General features: G+C 42.8%; 3 protein-coding genes across 9 annotated transcripts; all 3 read left to right on the top strand.

Moving 5' to 3' along the window:
* Window positions 1-540: 540 nt before the first annotated feature.
* On the top strand, window positions 541-6326 carry LOC133926087 (protein WVD2-like 7). 7 transcript variants are annotated; one of them, XM_062371883.1, is made up of 10 exons: window positions 541-838; window positions 2530-2653; window positions 2879-3527; window positions 3797-4303; window positions 4492-4553; window positions 4649-4744; window positions 4848-4935; window positions 5443-5532; window positions 5743-5828; window positions 5941-6326. In XM_062371883.1, the coding sequence occupies exons 2-10, from the start codon at window positions 2643-2645 to the stop codon at window positions 5963-5965; spliced, it is 1614 nt and encodes a 537-aa protein (XP_062227867.1). In that variant the 5' UTR covers window positions 541-838; window positions 2530-2642; the 3' UTR covers window positions 5966-6326. The 7 variants fall into 7 exon arrangements, with proteins under 7 accessions (XP_062227867.1, XP_062227852.1, XP_062227839.1 ...); XM_062371868.1 differs by having other exon boundaries at window positions 2829-3527; XM_062371855.1 differs by lacking the exon at window positions 541-838 and adding an exon at window positions 1249-1492 and having other exon boundaries at window positions 2847-3527.
* Window positions 6327-12096: 5770 nt separating this feature from the next.
* On the top strand, window positions 12097-14318 carry LOC133926081 (uncharacterized). Its single transcript, XM_062371831.1, has 2 exons — window positions 12097-12366; window positions 12897-14318. Exon 2 carries the CDS (start codon window positions 13012-13014, stop codon window positions 14200-14202), a length of 1191 nt encoding a protein of 396 aa, XP_062227815.1. The 5' UTR covers window positions 12097-12366; window positions 12897-13011; the 3' UTR covers window positions 14203-14318.
* A 3304-nt stretch (window positions 14319-17622) lies between these two features.
* On the top strand, window positions 17623-20862 carry LOC133926074 (uncharacterized). Its single transcript, XM_062371821.1, has 7 exons — window positions 17623-18176; window positions 18640-18692; window positions 18882-18974; window positions 19059-19282; window positions 19658-19724; window positions 20419-20526; window positions 20708-20862. The coding sequence occupies exons 1-7, from the start codon at window positions 17762-17764 to the stop codon at window positions 20732-20734; spliced, it is 987 nt and encodes a 328-aa protein (XP_062227805.1). The 5' UTR covers window positions 17623-17761; the 3' UTR covers window positions 20735-20862.
* The last annotated feature ends 6114 nt before the right edge of the window (window positions 20863-26976 follow it).

Genomic DNA, 26976 nt, shown 5'->3' with positions numbered 1-26976 from the left:
TGAAGTTACCGTAAACATCTTATTATCAACATATACATCATCTATTAATAAAAAAATATACTTATATAAAATAAAAACAAATTTAAAATTTAATCTCTAATGGGTAAAGTGTACTATATCACCTTCGCTAAGGCCATTTCTGGTTTTTCTTCGCGGGCGAGATTCCCATCGTGAAGGAATTCTCGTTCCCTTCAACGCTCTAACGGTTTACTTTTACGGTTCCCTTCACGATAAGATTCCTAAGATCATTTTCTTCAGAACGAGATTCTCTTCTTCCCTTTACGATTCCTCTCGAAAGAAAATTGTTGAAGATGAGAGAAAATAAAAGAAATAAAAATAAGAAAAAAATCAAAAACGAAATGACCGGAATATGGTTGGATGGTCTAACCATACGACCAAGCCGGGGTTCTCGTTGTAATTACATTATCTTAACAACGCACGTAAAGCAAGCCACCTCCCACGCGGGCCCACTGGCAGACACACGCGCCAAGCGTTGCTACTATTACGCTTCACTCTCGCTGGTGAAGTAGCCTCCCTCTCGCTAGCACGCAAGGAATCGCCGTGGTAATTACACGGCCGCGTGGCCGGACTGCACCGCAGCGGTGGCGGCAGCGCTGAACACGCCCAGAATTCAAGAGCCCCTTGGCCTTGGCGCACGCACCTACCTACCTACCTGCGTTGTCCTGTTCTTTCCCCTCCTGTGGCCGGACTACACCGCAGCGGTGGAGGCAGCGCTGAACAGCGACCGAGCGAGCTTCTCGCGGCCTTGTCTGGTCCGTAGCCGGGGGCGGCAGCTCGCGCCTCGCGGGATCCCATGAAGCGCGGCTCGGGGTGTCAGGTAATGGAGAATTCTGCTCGTTGCTTCTGGGCGGAGCGGCGCGGTGCTGGCGGGAATATTGGCGGGTGGTTTTGTGATGAGGATGAGATTCTGGGAGCCGAGCTGTGCGTGTGTTTGGTAGCTGGTGCGGAATTCTGCAATGCAGAGCAGTTTTGCCGCATTTTGGTACTCAATGAACATTTCTTGGTCTCCTTCCGCGTACCATGTTTGGATTGGAAGTGTTTCGTTGGAAAGTTTTGAGATCTAGTTCAAATTTGAACCATGTCCCAAAACTTTTCCATGCAGTACCCCTCGTCCAAACACTCCATTAAGTTTTGGATCAGTGATGCGTAACTTTCGCCTCTTTTTCTTCGCCGAGGTGTTTGGTTTTTCTTCTCTTGTTCTGACGCTGCGAACTTTTAATTTTGTAGAGTCTTGTGGGTGAATGACTCTGTACACGGTTAACCGGTTCGCTTGACTGTTGATGCGGGAAGATGTTAAATTATGCACTGTAGATGTTGGAGGTTCGATTCAGCTTTTGTCTGACGGAAAGTTTGTTTTGGGGCGCATAGTTTGCTACTCTTCAAAAGTGCTTCCTTTTCTCAGTTTCTACCTTTTCCGCTGTGTAACTGCTCGGTGGCCTCACTTTTCTTGCCTTTCCTTTTCTTTTCTATGGTAAATTAATCTCACTTTCATGTTTTTTTTTGAGGATCTGCCGGCTTATGATGATTATCGCCAGTTTCGCCTCTTTTTTCCCCTTCTCTTTCCTATTATTTTCTCCCTCTCCCTTTTCTGCTCCGTTTAGTGTCACTGATGCAGCTATGCTTGGTTGAACACGTCCTGAATTCGGCGTCCTTGCACAGTTGTGTAGACCAGGATTTGCGAGGATTATTCTTTTTTCCTTGCTCCAAGCCGATCGCTATTCTTGATTTTGTTCTGGTACACCAAACATTGCCAAGTTCTGACGTTTTGTTGATGCAGTTGTGTGCTAAATCCTGTATTTCCGAGAACCTCCATTTCACATAGCTGATTCTTGGGATTACAGGATTTTTTTCATTCCTTTGTTTATTGCAATTGCTTTTAGAGTTCTTGATAATTCTTTTTACTTAGTTCTACATATTGTTATCCTTTGGGCTGCAACTGGTTTGAGTTACTGCCATGTGAACGAGTAACACCATAATATGGGTAATGGGTTGTTGAGAAGAAGGTTGGTGTTGCCGGCTGTATATGGTTTCAGGCTTAGGGATTCAATTGTAGCGTGTAAGGTTGGAATTTTATGTGTATGGAAACTTGACTCGAAAGGAAAGGATAGGTGTTGAAACGGGTACCGAGGGCTTGATGATGCTTCAAGTAGAATTGACTCCATGAATTTATCATGTTGTTAGTTTCTAGTGATAAATAATTCTTTATTCCAAGCCGCTGTTCTAGAATTGTGCGCTCTTTACCACTTTCAGCCTTCAGCTGTGGTTTAGTTTGGAGTTTTTGCTTCTCAGGTGTGGTGTTGTGCAAATGAGGACTTGTGTTCCTTCATCGTGACTTCTGTTTGTAAACTTACTAATGTGTTCTTAAATCTTAAACTACAATCTTTTACTTGTAGTAAAGACGCACCAAAACAATATTTTTCAAACTTCCTTTTCAGTTGTTAGCATTTTAGACCAAATCTCAGATATACTGTTAAGCTTGTATTTAAACGTTTCTGCAAACATTTGCAGGGTTTGCCAACGGAGTTCACCCAACTATGATGAATTAGGGAGGCAGTACATGATAGCGATGGAAGTCAATCAAACTTATTTTGCATGGTCACAAGGAGAATCAACTGAACGGGATGGTTCTCAAGTAAGTTTTCTGATGCATTTGAATCAATTAGCTTTGTTCAATTTATTTATACTATGTGAAATTAGCACATCTAAAAAGGAGAACCAGTACAATTTTGTTCTTGGCAAGCATCACTGGAAGCTAGTAGTCTCACCCCCCCACCCCCCTTTCTGTTGCAATTATTTACTTTCCTCAGGGATTATCTGTATCCCAGACACTTGATCATGGTTCCATATCCTTTGGAAGATTTGAGTTGGAGTCACTATCGTGGGAGAAGTGGTCCGTATTTACTAATGACAGACGCAATGAAGAATTTGGAAAATTCAATGGTCTAGTCGCTCAGAAGAAGGCTTATTTTGAAGAGTACTACAAGAGGATCAGGGAACTAAAGGCTTCACAGCAGCAAAACCAGCAAACTGAACTTACTTTGGAATACAGTGGTGATGGCAGTGATTCTAGCCAGACAGCAGAAGATGAGCAGGCTGTTGATCTTGAAACTCCCACTGGATGCGGAACAGCTGTTGATGATTATGTGGAAGAAGCTCCACATGAAACCACCTCAGAGCATGGATTGCAGTGCTATGATGACCAAGGAAATGAGAACTTCAATACAGAATTTTCCTCATCTAATCTTTCTTCGTCAGCTGGAGTTCTGCAGAAAACCAACCAGGATGTTCGAGAAACTGTTCGTAATGATAATTCTACCAGCAAAATGGATGTGGGGCAGCAGAATGCCTGTTCTGGTCATGATGATACTATAACAGCATATGAAGCTTCAAGGATTCCTAGAAGACTTGTTGAGAAAGATTCCAGGCTTAGACACACTCCAAAGATCATACCGAAATCTATCAAAACCCTTTCAAAAAGTGCCCTGGATTACACATTTGCTAGTGAGGTAATAGCATAAACTTTGGTCCAGTATTCTTTTATTTTATAGAAAACTTGCTGCTATCTACTACACTGTCACCTTCTGACATTACATACTAGCAAGACGAGTGCATTAGTGCTTCTTTGATTTGGCATGCTTTCTCAACTTTTCTAATTGTTTCTGTACTCACTGAATTGTATTCAACTAGCTGGATGAGTGTATGGTTTGTTTTTATATGCCCAAGAACATGAATTGTTTGGTAAAAGAAGTAACACGTTTTACATGAATCATTTCAGAGGTCTGGTTCAGTGAAGCCCAGTACAAGTATGAACCGGAAGACTAAGCCGGACAGCGTTCGTCCTTTGCATAGGCCGAATGCAGCACCCCGGAAGATGGCTAGCACTGCAGAAAGTAGCAAGGTTACAGGTCTCAGAAGACCTTTCTCAGCATCTGCTCAACAGCCCTCTACTGGAGAGAGGCACCCCATCACCAGGGAGAATTCAAAGAAGCCTGCTGATGTTTCCTCCCTGCGACGACCTTCCACTTCTGAAAGACTCCCAGTCACCCGAGATAGTGCACAGAAGCAAGCCAATGTCATCACACCACGCCGGCCTTCTACTTCTGAAAGACACCTCGTCAAAAGAGAGAGTGCAGTGCAGCATGCTGATATTTCCACTATACGTTGGCCCTCTACAGGAGAACGACGCACTATTACCAGGGATAGTGTTCTGAGAACGGATGTGAAGACGCCTAGCAAGGCAAGAGCAACTGTGGCTCATCCAAGGGGCGAAACAACCACAGTGGTATGCTCCAGTCCCCTTTCTTGGCAACTGTAACTGAAGCATCTCATGTGACAATTGTAGTTTGTAGCATCTTTTCTTTGAGGCGGTAGCTAGTTCAATAGCATCCTCATTTGGATTAATGCTTACATACATGTTCGATTAACAGGGGAAAGTTTAATGGCAGCGAAACATTTTGCTTGTTCATGCAGGGCAATCTGAAAAATGCTGTCACTCCAAATGCTGCTAGAAGTAGCAAGCTGGAAACAAAAAGGTTACTCCTGCAAACATATTGACAGATTCTTGAAAATATTGGTTTTGTGTCTGGGATTTTGATTGCATTGTTTCTTTCCCTGCTTAAATGAACAGCAATAACAACAGACCGAAGGGTCCTTCAGCATTGGATAGTCACTCTACTAGGTCAAAAAGAATGGACTTGCAAGTGTCTGGCAAACAGAAATCAAGGTGCTAATCTAAATTAAAGTTGGAACGTCTTACAATGCTTCTAAAACATGATTGTAGAAACTGTCTTCGCCATATTTCCTGACAATAACTTCTTGTTTTGTAGCTCTGTTAACCTTTCTCCAAGGAAACTTTTCAGTTCTAGTGTTGGAGAGCCAGCAGTAGAAACCTTTGCCAGGCCAAAAAAGAAAGAGGTAATTTGCTCATGACTTCTTTATGATGCTTGCCTCTTTTTTATGCATGTGAGTTTTGACAAAATTAGCAGTTTTAACAGAGTTTTTACATTGGTCATGTAAATGTTTATACGAGTTGTTATTTATTTTCAGTAACTAGTGTCTGGTAATACAGTGAACTATGTTTGAATCCAGAGGCTAATTTGTGTCCTCTGTTGATAAATCCCATCAGTCCAATTGTAAATTCGTTTCCAGTAACCGCAGCAAAAATTTATGTCTGATCATCAGGCTATACTGATGCGCCCAACAGTGTGGTCTGGACTTTACTTAGTCTAGGCTCCAGGTCAACCTAGATCTGACTTCCAAGGATTCTTTATCATGTCGGAAACTACCACATACCACCAGCAAATCTTCTCAAATAATCCTTCTGGAAACAGTTATAACTGAAATGAGTTTGTGAATGTAATGTAAATCTTGCATCAACAGTTAAATTGGACTTGCTAACGACTGTTGTGAACCTTTGTGTAGGGCATTCAAGTAACAATGCAATCTCGAGCATCCACATCAAAGAAAATAACGCCTTTGAAGACTAGAAACGTAAAGGCGAGGGCTCCAAACGTATGACTTTCTTTTACAGCACAGTACTCATATTATGACTTCTACCAGAATTCAAAGATACTCAATTGTTTTTTTTAAGAGGGTACAAATCAGGACGCACATAACCCATTCATACCTCATGCACACCAAAGATTCTCATTTGTTGGCGCACGAAATGTAGCCTTATGTTTTCAAATCAGACTTGACCTTTTGCCTTACTCATTCTTACAGCCACCGCCACCACCGCCACGTCGGCCATCACGAATGATGAGCAAACCAAATGCCAGTAACCCATCGATCGTTGGAAGAAAGCCAAAGTATGCTACTGATCATGAACATTGAAAAGCCATCTTATGATGCCTCGCTGCAATCTTGTCAAATATGCGCTTTTTACAGTCTTACTGAAGTCATCTCGCCCATCCAATGCAGGGCTTCAGTACCACAATGCCATTGATGCAGTGGAGACTGGGGAGCCTTCAATCCAGTGGTGTGGAGAGTATGATGGATCTGAGAAACGTTGTGCCGTTGTCGTACACGCATCTAAAAGCATCTACAGCGTAATTCACTTCTCTTGTACGGCGTATTTGTAAATCTCAGTGCCCCTCCGTTCGCCCTTCTCTTCCTCGCAGAGAAGCTCCAAGTGTAGTCTAGCGCATGTAGTCACGTGTATCATATCCACCATTGCTTAGCTTCGTCGTCCAATTAGAACAGTGTAAATACCCGAAAATAAGTTGTTGTTTAGCTAAAGTAAGTTCGGCCCAAAATTTGTGAACATCTATGGTATGTCGGTAGCAATGAAAGTCCTCTTTTTTTTTCTGCCAAATGTGCTAATCGCCCCGTATGCCTTCACATTTGGCAAGAACAGAACTCCCGCTAAACACAAAAATTATACTAAGGATATACGAATATATATCTACCTAAGAATGAGGATCTATTTGGTAGAGTTTTTTATGATTTAAATTTTCTACGGGGAGTGGTTTTCTGAAAGAAATGATTTTATGGCTGAAAGTGATTATTTAAAATAAAATATATGAAGAAAGTGATTCTCTGCGAAAAGTGATCAGAGAAAGCTATTTTTTTATTTCATAATTTTTAGTTTATTTTAAAAAATCACTCTTACGAATTTCATTTAGAAAGCTAAAAACTGCTTGGAAACTCTGACAAATAGACACTGGTATCAGGACTATCAAGATACGCCGGGGAGTTGGATTTCCCCCTACCCTCCCGTGTTTGCGTGTTCCAGACGGCGTTTCGTGTAAAGACGGTAGCATTACTGGTCGCGTACAGCCGCATGTACCTACGACATCCGATTCCAAGCGCCGGCATGGCACGATCCCCTGCGGTCACTGACACTGGCCACTGAGACAGACGGAGGGGCCGGGGCAGAGGCAGGCAGAGATGAGTGACGAGTGCGTTCCGTTCCGATCAGAAAAAGATGCGAGCAGATCTGAGCGCAGCAGGCACGCCGCGTGCCGGCGGTACGAGGTTGGGGTCGCCGCCAGGACCGCACGGCCGGCAGACGGGCAGAGCAGCCCCCGCATCCTGCGATGCTCCTCGCCGCGTCGGCAGCGCGATCCATCTCGCCAAAAGCGAAAGCCACCGATGATTAACCTTTGGCTCGCAAGGCTGTGAAAGAAAAATGAGAAAAAAAAGGGGCCGTGTACCGGCGGCACCGGTGCTTTGCTTGCCTGCCCGTGGATCCTCCCCTCCGTCCGCCGTCCTCCCGCGCTGGCCCCGTCGGCGGAGATCCAGGGCTGTGTGATACATGGCCCGTATTAACAGAAGAAAGACCCACAGGCTAAAGTGCTCGATTAAATAAGAAAAAACAACTAAAAATCACGAAACAAAGTGGACTAAGAACCTAACGAAATAACTAGACATAGAGCACAGCAAGAGCAAACATAACAAACAACAGCTTGACGGACTGAAGTACAGCGGTGCATTGTGTTTGACCTTACGTCTAATCAGTCACTAAAAAACCGTAGCTAGTACATTATCAATGTTTGCAACCACATACCGGTTGCCTCAAGTATTTCTAGCAGTATCTTTTTACGAATTTTGTTAGGGGTTTTAGTCCAAACGTGCAGTAATTATAGACTCACATGTAAGCGGATTGCGCACCTTGTTGTGAGGCAAATATTTCAAGAACATGTAATGCACGTATTTCATTCATTGTGAAGCAAATACACCTGTTAAATACAACATATGTGAATTCTAACAGACAACGTCGCATGTTGTGGGATAATGTTTGCACAAATTAAATTAACCCGCTCAGTTCTTCACCGAGACTACAAATCGCTAAACAAAAAAGTGGTGTGGACAACTATCTGATATGCTGGACCCCTCAAGTCATTTCTCCTTTACTTGCCACGTCACAGTTGTGGGTCCACGCGTGAGCCAGGAATGCTACCGACTACCGAGAGACGTTTCATGTGAGGGAGTGTTTTTAGTTTTAAAAGTGCACTAGCAGAGGCTTATACTGAGTTTGAAATATCGTCGGTAATCGTTTGATTATCGTGGTTATCGGATTATTCAGTCTAAATTGTATTTATAAACCGAGCCGTTACTGATTAAACTTAAATTGAAAATTCAAATAAAATTTAAAAATTCGATGAAATTCGATTGGTTTCTACCGAATTTCACCTATTGTGTGGTTACCGCGGTTACCGCCGCTGAGCGATTTTCAAAGGTAAAACGCATTTGTAAACTTGAACATATAGTGTAAGCTCCCACGTTTCACCTTCCAGCCGGATATGGGGCTAAATTGTGAAACTCAACATTTTTTTTCTAGTTGTGCCCTTATTCAGAGTATCCAACTCTACCTCTGGCACTAGCAACTATGGTAAAAAGAAAAATCTTGCATTTGTATTGTCGCTCTTCTTAGGGAACCTCGACAATGGGCAATAAAAGAAAATGGAACATATGACATTTTTTAACACAACGCTTGCTAGGGACTTTTTATAAAAACATCTATCAGCAGGTAGGTATATTTTCTAACAATATGATTTTGCAAATTTAATGGAGCTCATGGTATCATACAATGGTGGCATTTAAGATAAGATTTTGACTTGCAATGTTACTTGACATGGATTGAAATAAGCAATTAATTGTTGGATAAAGTAATTCACATTAAACAATATGAAACATATTATCCCCTTTCAACTTAAATATTCTATGTCCGGTGGATGGGCCAATCCAACAACCAAGGCAGAGCCGACTCTTATTCTTCTTCACAAATACATTCTTCCTCCTATTATGCATTTGTCGACAATCGTTAAAGCTGATTATATAAATATTTATTTAAAGTAGAGATGCTTGGTCATCAACTGAGTGCATCAAAGAGAAGGCCAAGTATTTATCTATGAGTGGCATATTGATACTTCTAAACTTAATTCTTAGTAGTCTACCCACATATATGACGTCATTCTTTCAAATCACACACTGAGTGCTAAAAAAGATCGATTTCTTTTGATCAAGATTCTATTGGTAAAATAATAGTAAAAAAAAGAAATATTGTCTGACGAAATGAAATGTCCTTTGTAAACCTAAAAATACATAGGTGGTTTAGGAAAAAAGATATCGACATAAAAAATACCTCTCTCCTATGTAAGTAGTAGTACAAGATACTAATTGAGGATGTGACTAGGCAAGAATTACTTCAAAACAAATACATGGGGATAAAAACTCTTTCGCAAGTTGAAGGAAAGTCATGTGACTCTCATTTCTAGATCGGACTAATGAAAATGAAAAGTATCATATTTCAATATGTTACTTTTAACCTAAAGGACAGATCCAAAATTAGATTTTTGCAGGATACCTGGTTAGGTAATTCACCATTGAGACTCTAATTTCCTTCATTATAAAATATAGTGTGAAATAAATATGACATAGTAGCTAATGTGATGGAGTCATTTCCCATAAATATTTCATTCAGACGAGACTTGATTGGCCCGAAATTAGTAGAATGGAATGTTTTGATGGCTCGTCTCACCAATATCACTCTGTTTAGGGACCAGGATGAGTTTAAATGGTCTTTAAACAATCTAGAAAATCCACAATCAATTCTCTGTACAGGACTCTGGTGCAAGTTGATGAACCAATCCAGAATAGTAAAATCTGAAAATTAAAGGTATCGTTAAAAATAAAAAAATTATTTGACATCTAAAAAAAGAGTTCTATTAACAAAAGACAACGTAAGAAAAAGGCAATGGCCAAAAGATCAGAAGTGTTGTTTTTGTCACAAACGTGAGATAATTAAGCATCTCTTTTTTATTGTGTTTTGCATGTTCTGTATGGCTAATAGTCTAAGTACATCAAATCTTTACCAACCGTGAAGTGTTCAAAACATGCTTGAAAATTGGCTTTGAGATCCTAGTAAAAACTTAAAAGGCTATATACTAGCGGCGACAACCACTTTTTGCTGGTCTATATGGCTATGTAGGAATGACATTATCTTTAGCAAAAGGAATTATATTTCTCCTTTGCAGGTTATTTTAACACGTATACATTGACTCCATTCGTGGTTTGTACTACACCAGCACAAGCATATGTCCATGAGCATCGACATATGGTTACTACTGCATGTACATGCCTGGAGCGGGTGACCAAGAAGCTTTTTACCTAGTTTGGATGATAGACTAAACTCCATATCTAAGCTTGAGCATAATAACTTCAGCCGAGGAGATGTGTTTCCTTCTTGTTAGCCATTTTTATTTTTGAGACTCATGTAACTTTATGGTTCCTTTTTTAGAGGCTATGCGTATCTCAGTAATACAGAGACCGAAGGTGGACTCTTGTGCAGTTATATCAACTTGATGTAACGATGAAAGTTAATAAAACTTCTTTTTCCAAAAAAATACAGGTTCAGTCATCCTTTTAGATAATAGCCATATGCTTTGTTTTGCCTTGATTAATTTTAGAAGAAGACAATTACAATAGGGTGTGTTTGGATCTAAGCCTAAGGATATCAGCGAATTTTCTCATATTTTAAATGCTAAAAGTTATTATCGGATGCATCTATTTATGACTCAAATCTCCTGTGAATCTCAATATGTTGCTTTTGTTTCTATCTGACTAGACTTAGTTCATATTGCATGTCTGCTATCTTGGTTATCTTTCTTTTCTCCCTCTCCCCTTGGACATAACCCTCCCCTCCTTATATAGCTGGGTCGAGAAAAGGTATCGTACTCGGAGTTTCTGAGTGAATCTTCCTGAATTGTATTACTTTTGAATATTTAGAGGACTTATTCCTAATCCAGAGATGATTTCTGTATGTGACATGATGAATTGTCTGAAATATCGGTACATATCTTATTTATCTCATAACGGTTAATAAACCTATCATTACAGGATAAAAGACACGTGTACCATATTGATATATTTTTAAGATATACCGTAATTTTAGCAAATCCTTCATTATTTAATGATCCCCTCTCATCAGAGTGTATTCTCATCATGGACGTCATTAGATCCTAACACCATCACATGCTACACGACAAGTCACATTCCCTTGACAGTTTCCACTATTCAATTAGTGGTAATGTTGCATCTGCCCTGTCACCTTGCCGCTCAATCGCCACAACCCAGTATCCCTAATCACCTTGCACGCATTACTAACGTGAAAATCATATTTATTTTCGTCAAAATAAATAAATAATTAACCTAACACATATAATCAATCAATGAAATGATGTTGTTATACATTATATAGGTATGTAAACTTTGGTTGTCTGCTACTTGATCTATACGCTCAATTTCTAAGTCATACTATTATACTTTTTTTTAACAACTCTTTTATCGTGGAATTAAACCTACTATTAATGTTTTTAGAACCAACACAAACCTCATGTTTTCTGCCGAACACCATATTGCTAAAATACTTAAAAGTTCACTATCATATAAACTCATTTTATCTATTATATATGTTTAAGTATTATATATCTTTCTTAATACAAATTTACTACCTATGGTAATTGTGAATACATATGAAAAAGTGTTTTTTCTAGCTAAACTTTACTAGGTTTAAAACATTTGTCTTTAATGGTCATGATTCATGTTCAATTACTCTCTCTTATTGATGCTCTAGTTATTTCCAGCTATAGAGATTTTTAACAATTTTTATGGTAGATCCATGGCAAATACAATATTATAACGTTGAATAGATGATGAAATATCATTGATTTACTATTTTGAGTGAGTTTGTATATGAACAAGAATTAATATATTTTAAGTTGATCATGGAAAATGAGTTCATCTCAACACCTACAATTTGTTCTTCTAAAACCGGTTTAAATTTGTGTCTCTTCGGCCCTCTATCATCCAATCCTGACTCTGTCTCTAATTACCAACCAAATCTATCAACAAAAAATAATCTCATCTCTTCTTCATCATCTCACAATTCTACTATTTAATGTGGAACTTAAGCATTGGCGCAAGAGAAGAACCATGAAACCTGGTGGAATGGAGTGGTGCACGCATCAATTTGCTCCGCTCCACGTAGGCTCGGGTGGGGACGACCGAGGCTGGAGGCTCGGCGATCACCGAGCCGCAAGACAACTGGAGACAGCCTGTCTTCCACCCCCCCCCCCCTCCTCTCTTCTTCGCTCTCTCTCCTCTCCCTGTCTCTCTCTCTCTTTCTCTCTCCTCCCCCATTCCCCACTCGATCGCCTCCCCACCTCCGCCGCTAGGGCTACCATTCCTCGCCACCACCGTCGCCGCCGGATCCCACCCCGCCTCGCCGCCACCGCCCGTTCGACCTCAGAATCGCCGGATTCGGTGGTGTTTCTCGGCTGCCTCAGCTTCCGCCGCCGGGAGGGCCCTGGCGGCGGTCCCCGCCGCTCTCCGGTCTTCGCTGAGGTGATTTGCTTAGAGCTTGAGCCAATTTTTCCGAACCTTTTTAGGCAACTTTTTTTTATCTTAGTTCTTACGTCGGTGGTTAAATGGTTTGGTTTGAGCTGTTTAGCTGGGCGGAACGAGCAAATATGTTGCTTACTGGTAGTTAAGAACTAAGAAGTGCTATTCTTGCTATTTCTGAAGTGTTTAGTAGGTAAAAATTGCTGTGTTTTAGTGCAGGAATGGTAAACTTTTAGTTAGCTGATTCAAGTAATTCGTCACCAACTTAGATGTCCTATGCTATGAGCCTGCTAATTTAGCTGACCAAGTTACGGCATTTCAGTACTGTATTAACTGCGCACTTAGTTACTGATTGATTTATCTTTTTATGAGCGCCAGAGGTTTAGGATATATTAAAATCAAATAGAATAAATTTGTATGATTAAGGTATGAGATAGTGATGGAAAATAGCTTTTTTAGGGGGTAGCATGTGCTCTTTACCAAATTTGCCTTGTTGTTCCAATCAATCTTATGCAGTTACTTGACGATTGCAGTGCTGTGGAAGCTGCCCATCGTTGAGACTTAGAAGGCAGCTGAATATATGGTATTTGTGGGCCATTGTGCTGTCAATGCGCGCGGAGAGCATGCGTGGCAGCTGTGCTTCGGGTGATGCCCCTGACCAGAGTAGCTGCCGATGCATTCGGTGTGGTGACAATTGCACTGTTTGCGCTGTTCGCTGCTCTGGGCCTCTTCTGCATTTTCCAGTCGGTCCACTTCAGGTGTCAGATTCAGAGAGGGTCCTCCTTCCTTCCGCTTGGTTACTTTAACGGCCCCTGGGTGACTCGCATTGCCCTGATTCTGATCACCATTTGGTGGGGAGTAGGGGAGATAGTGAGATTGAGCTTCTTGAAGAAAAAGTTGTTCTCCAGCTTAGCATGGCAGAGGAACATATGTGACGTGTACATACTTTCCAATCTAGGGTTTGCAGAGCCAGGCATCTTCTTTGCATTTGCTTTCCTTCTCCATGGCTCGTTACAGAAGAGGGAGCTGGGCACTTTGAACCAAAGATGGAATTGGAAGACCATAGCCTACATGTTGGTTTTCTGCATTCCAGTGTTCTTTGTGCAGGCGCTTCTAGTGTTTCTTGGGCCCAGGTTTGTTACAGATGAGAACAGTGAACTTGGGAGGAGGAAAATTGCTAAATACTTCATACGGACGTCCATGCCAGTTGGAGATACCAGCGTTTGCACTTACCCGTTGTTTGGCACCATTTTTCTGGGACTTGTAGATGCTATCCTGATGAGCTATGTATCTTATGTTGGATCTCGGGTGCTGTCCTTGGTCATCAACAAGGCACTGCGGAGGAGGGTTTCCTTGCTGATGTTGTCAGTGCTCTGCTTTCTTCCTATCAGGGTTCTTCTTCTTGGATTTTCAGTCCTGCCCAAGCCGGGAGATGTTGCCTTTGAGGGCATTATCTTCCTGTCATTCTTGATGATGCTATCCTGCACGACTGTTGGGATACTCTTGCTGGTTTACTACCCAGTAGCTGATTCACTGGCCCTCCGAGATATAGGCCACAGGGAAATAGCAGAGATGGTGCCTTATGATGATTACTACTATGAAGGTGCGTCACTTGTAGCGAACCAGAGTTTCCGAGAAATCGAGCGGAATTCTGACACTTCAACGAAGCGGGGCTCCATATCCTTCCGTACAATGATCAGGGAAGATCAGCTCCAGCAGGATGGTGGGGATGAAATCGGCTTCTCTTCTCGCAGTGGTGTCCATATTGGATCACCCTCAGGCTCTTCGCCAAGCGCTGCAATGCCCATGCTCCCTCTGAAGGAAGTTCCTAGATACTAAGAAGTATCCACCTGTGCCTTTTGCCCGTCTACTATGTTCTCTCTTTTCTTCTTTCTCCTCCTCCTCTTACTACCTTAATGATAACAGTTTTGTGGCAATCAAAAGGTTTTTGTAAAGTTTTCAAGTAGTTTTACTCATCATTAGCTCAGTACCTTAATTCCATTTATCAAAGTAGCAAGTAGCTAGATCTTGCAATGGCTGAGGAGCTGTGCCCTGGCATTGGCTGGGAAAGGCTGAGTTGGAATTCACTTTTGGTCGGTTTTGCTACTCCACAACTCATAATATCTTAGCTAATAAGTTACACCATGGAATAGGCTGGAATGGGCCTCTGCTGTGTCATCTATTCCTTAGCTGTTCCTCTCTGCGACAGCTATGCGAGTATATTATATTTGCTTCTTGGCCTCGAATTGAAGGTCTGTGAAGAAGGGGCTGTCGGATATAAATTGCTCGGGGGAAATTTAATAGTGTATTCTGAGTAGGGACAAAGGACCACCACCAAGGCATCTCCCTTCCATTTCTGTACAGCCTTTTCTTCATTGTTTAAACTAACAGTTGAACGGTGAAGATACCAAGATAGTAACAATGTTTGACCAAATTTAGTCATACTAATTGAGGTTAAACTCAAATCGTTTTTCGCCTTCAGTTTGGTGTTTCACTTTCACCTGGATGCACTATCGGTTGAGATTACTAGATGTAGATGGCCGAAGGCCCCAAGAGTTGCTGTGGTCCTGACTGACAGCTTGTCTTTACAAAGGTTTTTGTCATGAGCTGCTTTGGATTTTTTTTCTTGGTTCGCTTCACCTGTCTTACGTGCCTGTTGACTATGCATAGGTCTGTGGATGTTTGGTGTAGTTAAATGTTTCTGTATGGCTATCCTCCCCTGCATAGAGCTGTGCATGATCTAGATGCTCATTGCCTGGAATCCAAAGCCCTTCTCTCTGGAATTAGTCAGCTGGACAATGCAGTCCCTGTTATTTTTGCCATTTTCTCTTGTCCAGCTCCTACAGATTAACTATATTGATCTCGTGTGCTTGTGTTTTCTCTCTCTAGATTAGACATGGCATTTGTGTTCGTTCTATTACATCATCGGATTCCTGAAGCTGGGGTAATATGGGTACTTCTGTGACTTCTTGGCTCCTTTGTTAGTAGTAGTAATATGGGATCTAGGTTTTTTGATGGATTGGGCATCATTCGTTTGTGGTGCTGCGTATTTTTATTGACTATTTCTTGGAATAACTCGCCCTCTCTCAGAGAGGAGCAAAGCAACTAAGCAAATGAACGTTCAAACTGTGGGACTCTAAAATTTCCTTTTCACTGAGCTAAAACTTCACAGTTGCCAACATGCCGTTCAAACCTAGTTTCGTTTAGCTTTTTTCCCCCTTCCTTTTTTTGGCGTTTGAATCATTCAGCTGTTTATGATGGCGACCAGCTTGTGGAAAGCTGTCCTTCAATGTGGCGAAATCAAGTGATTTTGGCATAATAGTGAAAAAGGCTTTTCAACGACGCAAGTTTGTCCAGCAGATAAGTTCTTTCTGCACAATCTTTGCCCAAACTCAGCTAAATCTTCAAGAAAACCATGTGCTAGAAGTGTTGGACAGGACACACACCCCCACACAAAACTCATGCAAGTTGCGACGCACAAGGGGTAGGCTGCGTACTGCTTCCAGTACAGGCTGCAAACTTACACCGCATGTGCATCGGAGCATCGCTGCATTTCCTCGGGAATCAGGACAGCATACCACTAGCCCACTGGAGTACCACAGCGTATGTTTGGCGAGGCGACAAATCACCCCATGCCGTTTGTTTAATCATCGAGCACTCAAAACTGTCGTGACTCGTATCGTAGAAAACTAGCAAGTGTTTGGCGACCTCTCGTCCCGTGTGTTGCTCCCAGCCTCCCGGTCCCAATCCCTGCCCTGCCATGGCAGAATCGTCCTAGCTGAACGCGCTCCGGTCGAGCTTCTTTCAGAAACTCTAAAAAAAAAAAGAATCAGCAGACGAACTACATACCACACGAGACTGCGGCATTTAGAGCTGCGGGCACAAGTGTGCGGCCTATTTGTTCTATGCTAACTGGTCGACGACATTCTCGAGCGGTGGCAGCGGGCAGCGGCATCGCCGGTGCAGCCGGGCGGCGACCCCCGTGCACCGCGACGCGGCGGCCGGCAGCGGTGCTGGGTGACCAGGCTGCGGCGCGAGGTGGTCTTCGTCTTTGCCGCGAGTGGGAGCCCGCGCACACGTGCTTGGAGCCGTGGATCACATGAAGGTGACTCAAATGAGCTGGCGCGGCTGCATGATGCATGTAGTCGTTGACTCGTTTTTTTTTTTTTTTTTGAGATTCCGTTGTCTCGTTGTTCTCTACGCCTTCTGCTCTGGGCTTTAGTAGGGTACCAGAACATCCGGGCTTTGGTGCATATGAACTTTCCCGCGGAGCTAGGCCCACAACGCAGGTCGGCCCAATAGAATAGGAATAAAATGATGATTTGCCAAAAGATTGACATTTTGATGTTACTCATGTCGATGAACTGTGAAACTGTTCGAGTCAACGACGGTGGATCAGACTGAAAAATAAGCAAAGCTATTTCTTAGGTACGTTTGTTTTAGCTAGGGATTTTGAAAAGAAGTTTATAGATTGTTAATTGTAAAAAAAAATATATTATGAATTTAAAAAACTTTAATGAGCAGTACAGTAAAATGAGCTTTTCTCAATCTATAAAAAATTAAGTAAATTAGTTTCTTGTATTTTCATAATCCAATAAACATATTATAAAAAGCTATGAAAAAACTATCTATTTATTTCATATTTAGATTGGTCTTTATTAGCGGTGGAAAAAATCAATGGGCTCATAGAACGGAAAGCACTTGGACTTGATCATGCCACCCGATTCCCCAAAACACCCCACCAAACTGTGGGGCCTAGCAGGAAAACATAGAGGTATTACGGTAACTTCTTATGCATCCACACGTCTCTTACAGGGTTTGTGGCTGCCGCCTCGTCTCCTCGTTTAAACGAGCAAACACCATAGCGTCGTCCTCCTCCGCTAGCCATGAGTGACGGAGGACAACCGATGGGCGATGATGAGGGAGCTCAAAAATCGATTAATTAGTGAGGTCAACTGAATGAAGAAGAAAAAAAGTGGAATATTGGATCAGATTTAGACGACTCAGATGGTTGATCGAAACCAATCCTATTTTCAGTCACTAAAAATTAATCTTTTTTTAATTCCTAGGTTCCAAAAAGCCTTCAATATTTACACCTAAAATGAAAAATTTTGCAGACCACGCCGTTGCATTCGCACCAGAAGCTTCTGTGTTACCCTTGAAAGAACCAAAACATCGTCACACTGATATATTAGATCTACACCCAGCTTCCATATATTCCACCCGTGCCTCCACAGCTCCACGTAATACCACGTGCCCTTCTCCCTCCTCTCCTCTCCTCTCCAGCGCCTCCCTCCCCTACTGTTCCTCCTCTTATCGCTTCCGCGCTCGAATGGCTTCACACCACTCTACGCATTAAAGAAGAACCCGCCCGGTCCACCCTCTGACACCCCCTTCAATGAGGCAGCCGCACCTCCTCTCGCCGCAGCTCTCCCCCTCCCCCGTCCTCTCCTCCCACTTCTCGCCGCCAGGGGCCTCGCCATGGCGGCGGCGGCGGCGGCGGGCGTTCCACCCGCCGCTCTCCTCGCTGCGGGAGCCCAACAAGACCACGCTCCGCAAGGCCTCGCCCAACGTCCCCTTCCGCCTCGGCGGAGGCGGGAGCGGCAGCCCTAAGGACCGCCGCCCGGCCGCCGACGACGAGGAGGAGGCGGAGGAGGAGGAGGAGGAGGGCGGCGGTGGCGCGGGGGCAGTCACCGGGACGCTGCTCGCCGGGGCGCTGCTGGTTGGGGTCGTAGGGGGGTTTGGGGCGGCCGGGTACGTGTACAAGGACCAGATCAACTCCTTCCTCACGCAGTTCTCAGGGTTCATTGATGGTAATGGGCTAATCGAGCTCTGCCCTTCAGCTTGTATTTCCTTGTGCTCATTTGAGCTTGCTTGGTGATTAGATACTAGTGGTTTGGGCTTGGATCAAAGACAGTGGACCAGGGCTTGCTTGGTGATTAGATACCAGTGCTTGCTTTTGCTTGTTTTTAATGTCATGTTTCAAAGAAGTAGAGGGCTTAGTTGGGTTATGAATCGTGGTGACAATGATAGGATTACCACCAACCTTTACCCTTATAACAAATCCCTTGTAGTGATGATAATATGAAGTCGTTGCCTGATCATTTCGGTCCTTCTGTGCAATGTGCTTTAACTGTGTTATATATGGAAAAATAAGGATCGCAGAACTGACTATTTGCATATCTGCACATCTTCTTGTTTGCTTGTCATGGAACTGTAGTACATGTCCCCTAGTTGGATTTTTGGCTATACTGATCTCTTGCCTTACATGGACAGGCTATGGCCCTGCTGGATATGCTCTGTTCATACTTGTATATGCAGGATTAGAGGTATGTTCTCAAGATAGCAGCCTTTGTTCTCGATGGTGTTGTTATAGCGGCTTTTGATCATTTCCATGGCAATAGCTAGTCATCTGCAGTTTATAACATAAAGTTGATAAAGTTTTGCCACATGAATTTAACATCTGGGTTGGAACTTTAGCTTATGAATATTAATAATATGATTTATCTTTATTTCAGGTTCTCGCGATTCCAGCAATACCTTTAACCATGTCAGCTGGTCTATTATTTGGTAGTGTCACTGGTACAATTGTTGTTTCAATTGGTGGAACAGTAAGTAACTCTGCATCAATAGTACTTCTGTTGTTAATTCTGTGCAAGGCTGCACTTACTTATTGAACTTTGTTGATTTTGTAGCTAGCTGCAGCGGTGGCCTTTCTTATTGCTAGATACTTCGCCAGAGAGCGAATTCTTAAATTGGTTGAAGGAAATAAGAAGTTTCTAGCAATTGATAAAGCAATAGGTGAAAATGGATTTAAGGTTGTTACTCTGCTTCGTTTGAGTCCCCTGTTACCGTTCTCCCTTGGAAACTACCTATATGGTTTGACTTCAGTGAATTTCTTGCCTTATGTCTTGGGCAGGTTAGTTTCTATTCTCTTTGCTTGCTTGGATTCTGTTATGGAATTATCTCTGTATATAACAGACTTTACTTTGTAGTCCTAACCTTCTACTTCATAAAGCAAGCTGCATTTAGTGAGAAATTGGCTGTTTCAATGGCATGTTAAGGTCGTAGTTTCTTCTGCATGATTAATGTGACATGGTATAGTTATTTCTGCCAATTATGTGATTTATGAGACCAAAAGAATGGCAAATTTCATATGGTACCTTGTTAAGAGACTACACTTTCTGGTGAACTACAGTTGAAACTTTATTTTGTTAAGAATAATGTCAACACTATGATTTGTTTTCTTCAAAAGCCTTGTTAACTCATTTTTTTTTCTATCATTCACATGTAGTTGGTTGGGAATGCTTCCAGGATCATGGGCATATGTAAGTGCTGGTGCATTTGGGCGAGCTATAATTGTAAGTTCTTATACCATCAGTCTTTTAGTTCGTCTTCAGTGGAAAACCTCCGTTGCCAAATAAGTGGATCTATTCTGTAATACCCACTTCTTTTGCGCCATCAAGTTCTTTTCAGCTTATGATAGCTGTTAGGTAGTGTTATTCCAAGTTACTAATAAGATTCCCCCTACTTACCATATGGACGAGCTCTCCTATATAGGATACTAGCTAATAAGAGCTGTAGAGCTGTTTCTGTCCCATGTACCTGGGAGTGTCTCTCAATACGTTGATGATCTTTGCTTTCTATCAAAGTGTCCAGCATGACAGTTCTTAAGATGTTTTTAAGGAAAGAAAACTTGAGGTGTAAAGGTGTTCACGTATCCAAATGCCGGTACCTTAGTCCAACCCAAGACATCCCTTAATTTTGCGATTTACTTAGCTGTTACTGTTATTGTTCTCATCTTTGGCGTAGCAGTTCAAATATTTCATGAGAATATTAGAATATGTTGTTGACGATGAGTCTCACATAGCTCTGTTGATTCCTAATATAATGTTCCCCTTTTTTTGGGTGAGGACTGACGAGAAAATGCAACTGTCACTGGCCAAATGATCTTTCTTGGTTTTTCTATTTGCATAGATGTTAGTTTGTAAGGCCTTTGGACAAAAATATCAGTGGCTTGAATGGAATAATGACATTGCTTTCCTGTTTTGACAGCAAGACGACTCGGAAATTGGTTTGGGAGGAAATGGCCAGCTATGGACACTGGTGTTAGGGTTATTATTGACAGCCATTGCTGCTGCTTATGTAACAAGGCTTGCGAAGGTAATGCCCATTTTGTTAAGTGGCAATCCACAAATGAGGATTCCTGCAAAAAAAGCATGACATATCGGCATGCTTCTGAATTCTGATATCTCCCAATAGCAAAACTTCGTGACACTTGCAATTGCCAGGGTTTAGTTATCTGTTTGGAAGTTAATCCTGACTGACCCCTTCTGTTTTTCAGGATGCTGTAAAGGATATCGACGAATAGAATGGTAGGATTCTCTAGTAGAAAGTGCCATCCGGATAGTATACTAGCACATTGTACATCACTGGCACCTTTGGTGCAATTTAATCTAACAGAAATTCAGAGCAAATTTCTGAGGGAATTTGATCTCTTCTCGATGTGTTCGCATTGAACTGAAATAGCTATTTTCCCATACCACGGATTCACTCCACGATAAACATTCAAATGCCTATTCTGAATGTACCAAAATCAAACAGAGCCAACTTTGCCGAATCCTTACCAGTAATCACCACAAGAACAGTCTCCATCCTCTATGTGGTGGAAGCAGTTCGCATCTCTCAGTATGACCTCCCTGCCGTACACCTTGGCGACCATCTTGATTGCGGCGTGGCAGTCGCTGCACACTCGGAGGTTCTTGAATACGCGGATGGGTGCAGTGTCTGGCACGGTGAGCAGCCCTAATGCCACGGCGAGCCTCTCACTGTGGTTCAAAAGCCCTCTCTCCCTCCCCTCCGGCTCCTCGTCCTGCAGCCCATTCGGTGTCAGGCACGTACCCATCTGCGCGGATCCTCTCGGTCATCTCCTCCACCTTCAAGTAGATCTCAGCCGCTTGCGGTCCTCAACGTGGAACATGTGTGGCACTGTTTATGCCAGACAGAGATAATGTTTTGGCGTAATCAACCAACAAGGTTGATGTTCAATTTATAGTATAGAATGGATTGAAGTACAAGGAATTTTACAATAGAAAGAATCTCAACGGATTGAGATCAATATCTCATAATATCGTGAGATGTCAGATATTGCCAGATATACATGTACAACTTCCTTGTTTGACATCCCCCGCAATGTCGACCGACAACCACTAGGTTGAGATTGGATCGAAGTCGTTTCAGCACCTGCTTGGTGGTTGGTTTAGTGAAGACATCGGCGATTTGATCTACTGAAGAGATGAAGCGTACTTCCAGAGCTCCCAATGCCACCTTCTCTCTAACAAAGTGAAAATCCACTTCGATATGCTTCGCACGTGCATAAAAAACTGGATTAGCGCTTAGATACGTAGCACCGAGGTTATCACACCACAAAACCAGCGCCCTTGGTTGTGGAATACACTATTCTTCGAGTAGAGACTGCACCCAGGTAGCCTTTGTCGTGCCATTGGCCATAGCTTTATACTTAGCTTCCGTTGATGATCTAGATATAGTAGGTTGCTTGCGAGCACTCATGAAATTAGATTAGGACCAAAAAATACTGCAAAACCACTGATTGAACGATGATCATCAACACACTCCACCCAATTTGCATCAGTGAGTATGCTGAGAAGTGTAGAGGTAGATCATCGAAACTGAGTCAAGTATCAATCGTGCCTTTGACAAAACGAAGTAACCTCTTGACAGCTTCCCAATGAATGTCAGTGGGTTGTGACAAGTACTGACAAACCTTGTTCACAACAAAAGAAAGATCAAGCCGAGGCAGGGTCAAGTATTGAAGCGCACCCACAGTACTCCGATATGTGAAAGCATCCGTCTCACCAAGACGCTTGCCAATACCACGAGACAGCTTGTCATGCACACACATGGGTGTGGAAACAGGCTTGCAATTCACCATATGAGTACGCCAAAGAATATCCATAGCATACTTGTTCTGGGTAACAGTCATCCCCCTGGAATTGGAAGCCACTTCAAGCTCCAAAAAAATAATGAAGTGGGCCAAGGTTTTTTACTGGAAAAGAGTCAGACAACTGCTACAGAAGACGGTGAGTGGCAAGGGAGGAAGAACTTGCAATGACAACATCGTCGACATATACCAACATATATATAGTGGCCCCGCCATGAGAGAAAATGAAAAAGGAACTATCAGCTGCAGATGAAACAAAACCAAGTTGGTGAAGACGATCACTGAGACAAGAATAACAGGCTCGAGGCGACTGCTTAAGGCCATAGATAGCTTTGTTGAGTTTGCATACATAGTTAGGATGGCGAGAGTCTAGAAACTCGGGTGGCTACTGCATTTATGCACTTTCAGTGAGAAAACCGTGAAGAAAGGCATTACTGATATCAATCTAACAAAGATCCCAACCTTTGGATATGGCGATGGAGAGAACAACCGTAGCTGGTTTAACTACCGGACTAAAAGTTTCTAGATAATCAATGCCATATTGTTGAGTAAATCCCTTGGCAATGAGGCGAGCCTGCATTTGTCAATAGATCCATCTGGCTTTTATTTAACTTTAAACACCCACTTGCAGTTTATAACATTCTAACCAGGAGGTTTTGGCACCAAAGTTCAAGTTTCATTCTGGTGCAATGCTTGAAGCTCAGACTCCATGGCCGTGCGCCACTGAGCATCGGTGAGGACAACACGATATGATGACGAGGTAGCAAAGATAGCCTGGCAGGAGGGATCATAACAAATGGTCCCATATGTAGGATGAAGTGGCTTGACAATGTCGTCCCATAAGCGCATGACCATGTGATGACGATTTGGTGCAGTTGGCGGCGCAGGTGGAGGCGATGGCGACGCACCAGCCTGAAAATTGGGCGCATGCGCTGGTGACCAATTAGTGGATTCATGGTGAGTTCCTCGTGTCTCTGCCTAGAAAAAATGGAGTTTGAGGCACCCTCGCGGTGACGGAGAAACCGAGTGTCGGTGACATGGGAACCAAGGGTCCCTGAGTCCCGAGGCCAGAACAGCAGAATGCCACGTGACGTCTTCCCTCGGGGACCATCTCCCCGAGGCCCGAGAAGACCCAGTTTCGGGAGAGGTGCTCGGGACCATGAACAATCGTGCTCCAGGCGCCGCGGGCATAATGAGGAGAAGCATCGAGATGAGCAGCAGCAAGGTCGTCGAGGCCAAGGCAGAGAAGGTGAGACATTTGACGAAGGAGAGTGGTCATGGATTGGAGTGAATGAGTGAGCGGGAGACAAATTCACGAATTGGGAGGCTTTTTTTATCCCCATGGATCAAGGGGACAGGGGTGGATGGTTTGGTTATTTCGGCCCAAGATGTATCCAAAGTGTCACCTGAGTTAGGAGGAAGAGCAAACCCATGAAATGAGCCGAAATCTTGATAGGGTTTGAGGCATACAAACAAACCATAATAATAGGTGGGAACCTGTTCCTCCAGAATTGTTTGAAAAAAAATGTAGAGAAAAAAGTTTAAAAAATCGGGCTATTTCGCTATGTTAGGTGTGAAAAGAAAAGTTGACGGCCGCAAATGCTCTAGTCTTGAATCGCAGGACTGTGGTTTCGTTGTCCTCACTGAAAATGGCATAATACGACGGGTAGATAGATGACTATTGACTAACCTTGAGAGCTCCGCAGCCGTACAGTGCCAACGGAGCTGCTAAACGAGGGCGTCCCCCATGGAATAGACCTGCTAGACCAATAAAGCATGCCATGATCTCAAGGCTCAAAGAGGAATCTTGCGATCTGCAAACAGCAGGCTGCAGCCATAGGAAGAGCTCAACACTCAGAGTGGGTCGCAAAACAGCAACGACGTATGATCATTTACAGCTGCAGGCACCCAGTTTGCCGCTGGCGGCCTAACTCTTTGACTTTCGCTGAGTAAACCGACCAACCCCACCAATGACTTCGCAAAACGTCTAATAAACCATATCTCAGCTTTCAAACAAAGCTACGTGCCCGTTGCACGTACTCTTGGTGTGTTTGGTTTTTTGAACTAGGTTTTATAGAGTTGTACTGTATAAGTAGGTTGAGTTGTATTATATTTATTGAAGAAATAAGTGTTTAGTTGTTTGTATTTGTCTGAATAGTTTGATCTAAATTTTTGTTTGGTTGACTGAATAGAACGCTACATGAACGGATAGCAGAGTTGATATTGTGATTGATTACTTGAATGAAGATGATTTTATGACACTAACAAAGATGCTCACCTGCATGAGTAGATATAGAGCATATATCTGTCGTGCTAGACTTCGGAGTGAAGGTTGAATGGGCAGGATGATATCGTATATTTGTATCTGCTAGGTCAAGCTAGAGCAGTAGATACATGCAACTAAATACATTTTCTACTGAGATTATACGCATCCACCGGGCCAGCCCGGGAGAGATTCGAGCAACCAAATACACCTCTAATCCTGGCACTGGCCCTATTGATAGTAAAAATGGCATGATCCATGTTTTTTAATGTCGGATAGACCGGTGTAGAGAATTTGTAGTCATCGAACTATCCGGTGAGTTAAGTCAATTATTACCAAAAAAACATGAAGTGAATAGTCCGGTGAGACATGAAGTGAATGTTGAACTATCCGGTCAGTGTAGCTCAAGTTTGTACCGAAAACATGCTCTCTGGATAAATTAGTCCGGCGGTACATCCAGCGGACGCCAGACTATCCAGTGCTCATAACTTAATCCTCGCTGAAAACATGCTCTTTGCAAGAATTAGTCCGGTGAGATATGTAGTGAACACCGGATTATCTAGTGAGTGTATGAACAATTTCCCAGAGAGAATTGCTCTCTGGAAAAATTAGCCTGGTGCATGTTCCGATGAATACATCGGATTATCTGGTGAGTGTAAAGACGATTGTGCAAAGAAGTTTGCTCTCTAGCAAAATTAGTCTGGTGTGTTATCCGGGGTAGCGTCGGACCATCCGGTGAGGTTAATCAATTTCTTGTAGAGAGTTTGCTCCCTAGAAAATATAGTTTGGCGAGAGACTCCAGTGAGTACAATTCACACGTCAGAACATCTGGTGCATATTAGGAAAGAATCTAGGGTTCTAGCCAATTGAACTCGCCATATGGTCCAATGTTAACATTTTTGTTCTCACCGGACCATCTGGTGTTCAGACCAAATCCGAGTCGGTTTGGATTTGAAGATCTATTCGGGGTTTTTTTTTTTGCGTTTTTGGCCGAACATAGCATGTTTAGGGTTAGAATAGAGTCCTACTTTGATTCCCGGGACAAGAACCATGTCCCCCTTATAAATAGTCGAGGGTGGCGGCTGATTGCAAGCAACAACTCAGTTAATCGCAACTATTGTATCTATTTTTTTCTACTTTACTTTTCTGCACCTTAGGATAGTTTTAGAGTAGTTCCTCGCTGCTACTTCGAATCCTCGCGATTTGGGTGGTAGTTCTTTATCGATTTACTCATAAATCATCTGAGTGGTGATCCCTAAGGTTGTTGGTAAAATCCTTTGCTTGTTTGCTTGTAAACAAGTCACGTGTCGCTAAAAGCGATAGTTATCTAGGACGGATCCATGTGTTACATGGGATTGCCAAATTCCTCACCCAACACAAATTGACGACTCCGTTGGGGAACGAGGATTCTCCAACACCTTCACCTAGGGTTTTGGCGCCTACTGCTCACTTCCCTAGCTGTCGCGCCATGGCTGGAGGGCCGAGATAAACACCAACAACATTATCTCACCAAAGCTTGAAGAGCTTCCCGAAGAGGATCACCAAGCTATTGAAGCTCAAAGCGGGAGGTAGAGAAGATGATGCTCGCATGCTATTAGAAAACATGTCAAGGTGTCATCAAGAAGGGCGATCTGATGTCAATCGTCTATGCCAAGCATGAGGTATCTGTTGATGGTTCTATGTTTAATAATTTTGAAACATTGGTTAAAAGTTCGGATCATGTGCTATCGTGTTAGGGTTTTGTTTATTGACTTGCAAGATGAAAAAGGTAAAAAAAAAAACAGCCCCAATTGCATAATGCTAGCACTTCTAATTCCAAAAATGATAGCAAATTTCAGCAAGTCCCTTTATGTTCATCGGCACAATTTGCAATGCCTCTGTCTATACAACAAGGTATGTCGATACAACAAACTTATAGTCGAACTAATGTGGGTTCGACCAATGTGGAGACACCTTTGTTTAATACGTTGAATACTAGCAAATCGGAGATTTCCTCATTTGTTTTTCCAGTACCAAACACTACATCTAACATAATTACTTCGGTTCCATATGTAGCTAATAGCCAAGCTAATGAAATTTCAGCAAGTATGCCATTAATCCCATACAATACCGTGGCATACAATATGCCTCTCATACCTCCACAAGGTACCAACATCCTTTATGATCTATTGTCGGATACTTACTTTAATGCTCCTTCACCAAATACTCCGTATGTACAACTCGTAGCATCACACTCCCGTGACACACCACCCCAAGCTTGTAGGCCGCAACAATATGCTAATATACCACCTAATCGGCCTACGGCTGAAACACTTTTGGGACCTGAAAGCATCAAAGAGCAAATGATTAATATTTGAGGGAACATTTTAGGGTAGAACTTAAAGGTAAA

The sequence above is a fragment of the Phragmites australis genome, chromosome 1, assembly GCF_958298935.1.
Source record: "Phragmites australis chromosome 1, lpPhrAust1.1, whole genome shotgun sequence".
Lineage (NCBI taxonomy): Eukaryota > Viridiplantae > Streptophyta > Magnoliopsida > Poales > Poaceae > Phragmites > Phragmites australis.
The sequence above is the reverse complement of the archived record's forward strand: the minus strand, read 5'-3'. Positions and strand labels throughout refer to the sequence as shown.